At 34.9% G+C, this 4,150-nt stretch overlaps 1 protein-coding gene across 1 annotated transcript in view; it reads right to left on the reverse strand.

Moving 5' to 3' along the window:
- Window positions 1-3,615, reverse strand: part of LOC141343242 (dynein axonemal heavy chain 5-like) — a 60,329-nt gene extending 56,714 nt beyond the window's left edge. Inside the window, exon 1 of the mRNA XM_073847839.1 lies at window positions 3,361-3,615. Within this exon, the coding sequence (XP_073703940.1) occupies window positions 3,361-3,615 (255 nt within the window). The remainder of the gene's footprint in view (window positions 1-3,360) is intronic.
- Window positions 3,616-4,150: the final 535 nt, after the last annotated feature.

A 4,150-nucleotide genomic window follows, 5' to 3' on the forward strand; every position in this document is an offset into this window, starting at 1 on the left:
TAATGTTTATAGCATACTATACATTTCCGTAATGTTATGTTATGTCATGTTCAGGAATGTGGGGAGCGAATCTAAAGGCAGCAGGTTTATATATATATATATATATATATATATATATATATATATATATATATATATATATATATATATATATATATATATATCAGTCATTCTTGAGAGGTGGGACAAAACAGGGTGCTAAAATTGAAAAAATAAAACTTTGTACTCAGACAAAGGAAACTACATTTATGTATATTATATGTACTAAGCTACTGAGCTATGCTTTGAAACAACCTCCCAACTTTTCTCTTTTTTTAAAAAAAATGTGTTTTTTAACTTGGAATGTGTAATATAATTTCAACTTTATCTTTAACAGCTTTCTAGATGTTTTTAACATTTCAAAACACATTCCCATGTTAGTAGACAGATTACACTTTCACATGTAACCAACAATTCCACAACAAATATAAAATATCATAATGAAATATCATCAAAATATTCATCTGACGGAGGTGACAGAACTGACGGAGTTGACACATCTGACGGTGTTGACCAAAACCTGAATTTGTAGTCATTTTAACTATACAAATACATTGAATCAATTAATTACTGTATTAAAACAACCACAACAAACAGTGAGTATGTTATTGTTTGTAAAGCTTCTATTCAAGAGTCACATTTAAGTATTTTGATATATTATTGGAACACAAAATCTTACGGTGGTGACATCTGACGGTGTTGACAAATTTGCCATTTTTCACAAAACAAATGGAGTTCATGTAGTAGACATTTAGTTTTTTTTTTTCTGTTGATGCTAGGGGCTAATGGAACCTGCTTCAGGAGAATAAAATGGTTTAAAGATTTCAAATAATTTTCTCAGAAATTGGATGTTTGGTGTTGACATATCATAGTTGTGACACACGAAATATTAACATTAGAATTAAAATATTCTAAAACTATAAAACTTAGCAGAGCCTGTGTGACATTGATGTACTCTGCGGAAGAGGACTGTGGCAAGGGGGTCCTTTTAGAGTGATAGCCCCTGATATTCCCTGATTTTATTACATTTTAAGTAATGTCTGACGGTGTTGACAAAAAGTGAGGACACACCTTCGAAACCTTATTAAACACACATGTCTGACTGAAAAACAACCTTGCTTTAATATGAGATATTATTAAGTGTTGCCTTTGATAAAACAAGGTCTTTTTCATCATTAAAATTTTTTTTAATCCATTTTATAGCATATGAATGAATAAACCCTTCTCTGTGGACACACAGTTTTAGATGTAGTGAGAAGACAATAAGTGTCATAGATTTCACATAATAATGAGCAAATGAAATTGAAGGGGATAATTGTGTTAAATACATTCTATTATTAATCCCCATAGCATTTACAATTGAAAATATGTTTTATTTTTAAAACTAATAGCAGTTATAATTGGTGGACATGTTTTGTCCCATGTCTCAAGAATGACTGGTATATATATATATATATAATGAAGTGCCGAGTCCTGCAATCTATGTGCCGGAGTTTTTGTATTTGTCCTGAGTTCATGTTCTACCGCAGTTTTCATAATAACACATAGAGGGCACTATTGCAATTCCACTGTACGAATGTAATTCCTAAGCACTTTCACTAGAGGGCCAAATTGTTTTATTTCTCACATTTTATGCACGTTACATAGTAACATTAGGTCGGTGAACATGGGTAAATATTGAAACATTGTTGCAGTGCTGTTTAACAATATATTTACGCAGCAGGATAAACAGAATTGTAATTTGAATTTTATTTCCATGTGCATTATGCATCACTTACACATGACGTGTGGGCTTTAGAAACATTAAATGATGTTGATAATCAGTTTTTATTTGTATAGACTATACGGCAAAATTAAAATCTATTAATTTATTAAACGTAGTGAATATATGAGAACATACATCAGCGAATGTTTCATTATTCACAACTGAAATAATAAAAATGTATCTTTTGTGACTGTTGGATTTGACCAGTAATTGCAGTAAATCAAATTTGTTATAAAATATTTTATTTACTTGATCAGTGTGTTGTAGACCATTGAAGACATTTGGAGGCTCCAGCGACTGTCAATCTCACAAATATAGGCTATAGACCTTTTTACGAAAATACTTAGCAAAACACTAGTATAAATGACTCAAAAAATAATATATGTAAAACATTGTATTAGGCCCACCTCTAAAAACTTTTTTTTTTAAATAAAAGTTCACTCATGTATTCAAGCTGCAAGAAAAGTATTTAGAATTTTACTTTATATTTGTATTAAATCAACCATTTTGTAAATAGAGACAAATAAAGAATTAAGCAAATAACTGTTTACAAATAAATGAAAAAAAAAACATCCTAAAAATACTCTTAATGTTTCGTAAATTTAGACTATTTTGTGATATAGCTGAGCTGAGCTGAGCTGACCTGTGTGTGGGAGGGGGGGGGGGAGTAGGGGATTCCTGGAGACCCCCTTCTTGAAGAAGACCTCCCCTCTCCCTCCCTTCATCCTACTCTCTACCAGCTGAAACTCAGGAGCGCCGCCGATCGGTACCGACACCTCTCCAGCGAGCTAAAGCCAAGATGGAGGGTCCGTGCTCAGCGAGTACAGGAACGAATCCCCGCACTCCACTCTTTGCTTTCCAATGAAGGGGATTTATTTCCGATCAGTCACTTGATCTAGGAAAATCGACACTGATCCGTTTGTTTGGGGAGTTTTGTTGAGGGAGAATCATTGATCCAAGGATGAGTTCAGGGGAGGGAGAGGACACATCTAAGGAGGCGGCCGACATAGCGGCGTTTTTTAAATCCGGTAAGTGGAGAAGAGGAGCGCGCGGTTCGGTGTTTTGCTTGATGAGGAACCCGCTGATCCGGACCCCGGTTCACGTCAATGATGCGTGACCGAACTGATCAAACCGTAGATCTGAACATCTTTTTTCCCCTCTGAGATGTTGATGATGGTTACTGCGAATCTGCAGACGTGATTTTATGGCCAGTTAGAGTTGGCAGGTTAAGATATATAGGTCAATCACTTTGTATGCTTTTACATGACATAATTTATTTGCATTATGACATTGCATTTCAATATGCGTGAGCATAGTCATGAAACAAGTCAGTACACAGTTTTTCTTAAGACCTGATGTCATACGTCATTGTTTATAAGCGTGATGTTTGAGTTCACAGTGAGGTGACGTCATAAAGCTTGGCTCAGGCAGCTATGGATTTTTAACGGTGCTGCCATGTCAAGGGTGTCATGCATCTCAATGATGTCATACATCACCAACCCACTGCAATCATTCACGTTTGCATTCACACACATTTCACAAACGGCACGTTTCACCTTCATGGTGTGAATTTTGAGCTCATTCTGCTTCTTTATGCACCACTTTGACAATCCACTGGTTGGGTTGTTGCAGTCAGCTGTTGCTGTGATTTTTGTCAGCTGTCTCTGCAGTACCAGGTGCATCCAAGAAGGGACTTTGTAATGGCCCATGGACACCCTGAGTGACAGCAGGAGTGTCACAATATCACGATCTCTCTTTTCTCTCTGCTTTAGCCGGTGCTTGCTAGTGATGATGCATATGCTTTGTGTCATGTTGCGTGTTGTTCAGCTATTCAACTTTATTGTGAGCAGTAATGAAGAATGATATGACAGCAAATTAGGTGCTGCAAAGGACTAATGTATGGGGAAGCAGGTATATTATATTAGTGATCTCAAGTATGACATTTCATGAGAAAAAAACAAAACAAAAAAAAACCATGCATTAACATTTGGAGGGGGAAATCCAAGATAATTTGCAAGGGCAAAAGTTACTTTAAAAGGCCAGTTGCTATGTTCAGGTAATTAATGCAAAAGTTTAAATTATCCAAAGTGACTTACAAATAATGAAAATAAAAGCAATCAAAATCAACAAAAGAGCAACAATATGCAAGTGCTGTGACAAGTCTCAGTTAGCAGCAAGGTTTTTGTTTATTATATAATAAAATGAAAACAAGTAGATAGAATAGAAAAAGAATAGAGAAAGCTATTGTTAGAGGCCTTTCTTTAAACAAAACAAGCAGTTAGAAAACAAATAGAGTGCAAGTCTTAAAGGGTTTAAAGAACAAAAAATAAAAATAATAGAATTAGA

This window comes from Garra rufa, chromosome 9, assembly GCF_049309525.1.
Source record: "Garra rufa chromosome 9, GarRuf1.0, whole genome shotgun sequence".
NCBI classification, from domain to species: Eukaryota; Metazoa; Chordata; class Actinopteri; order Cypriniformes; family Cyprinidae; genus Garra; species Garra rufa.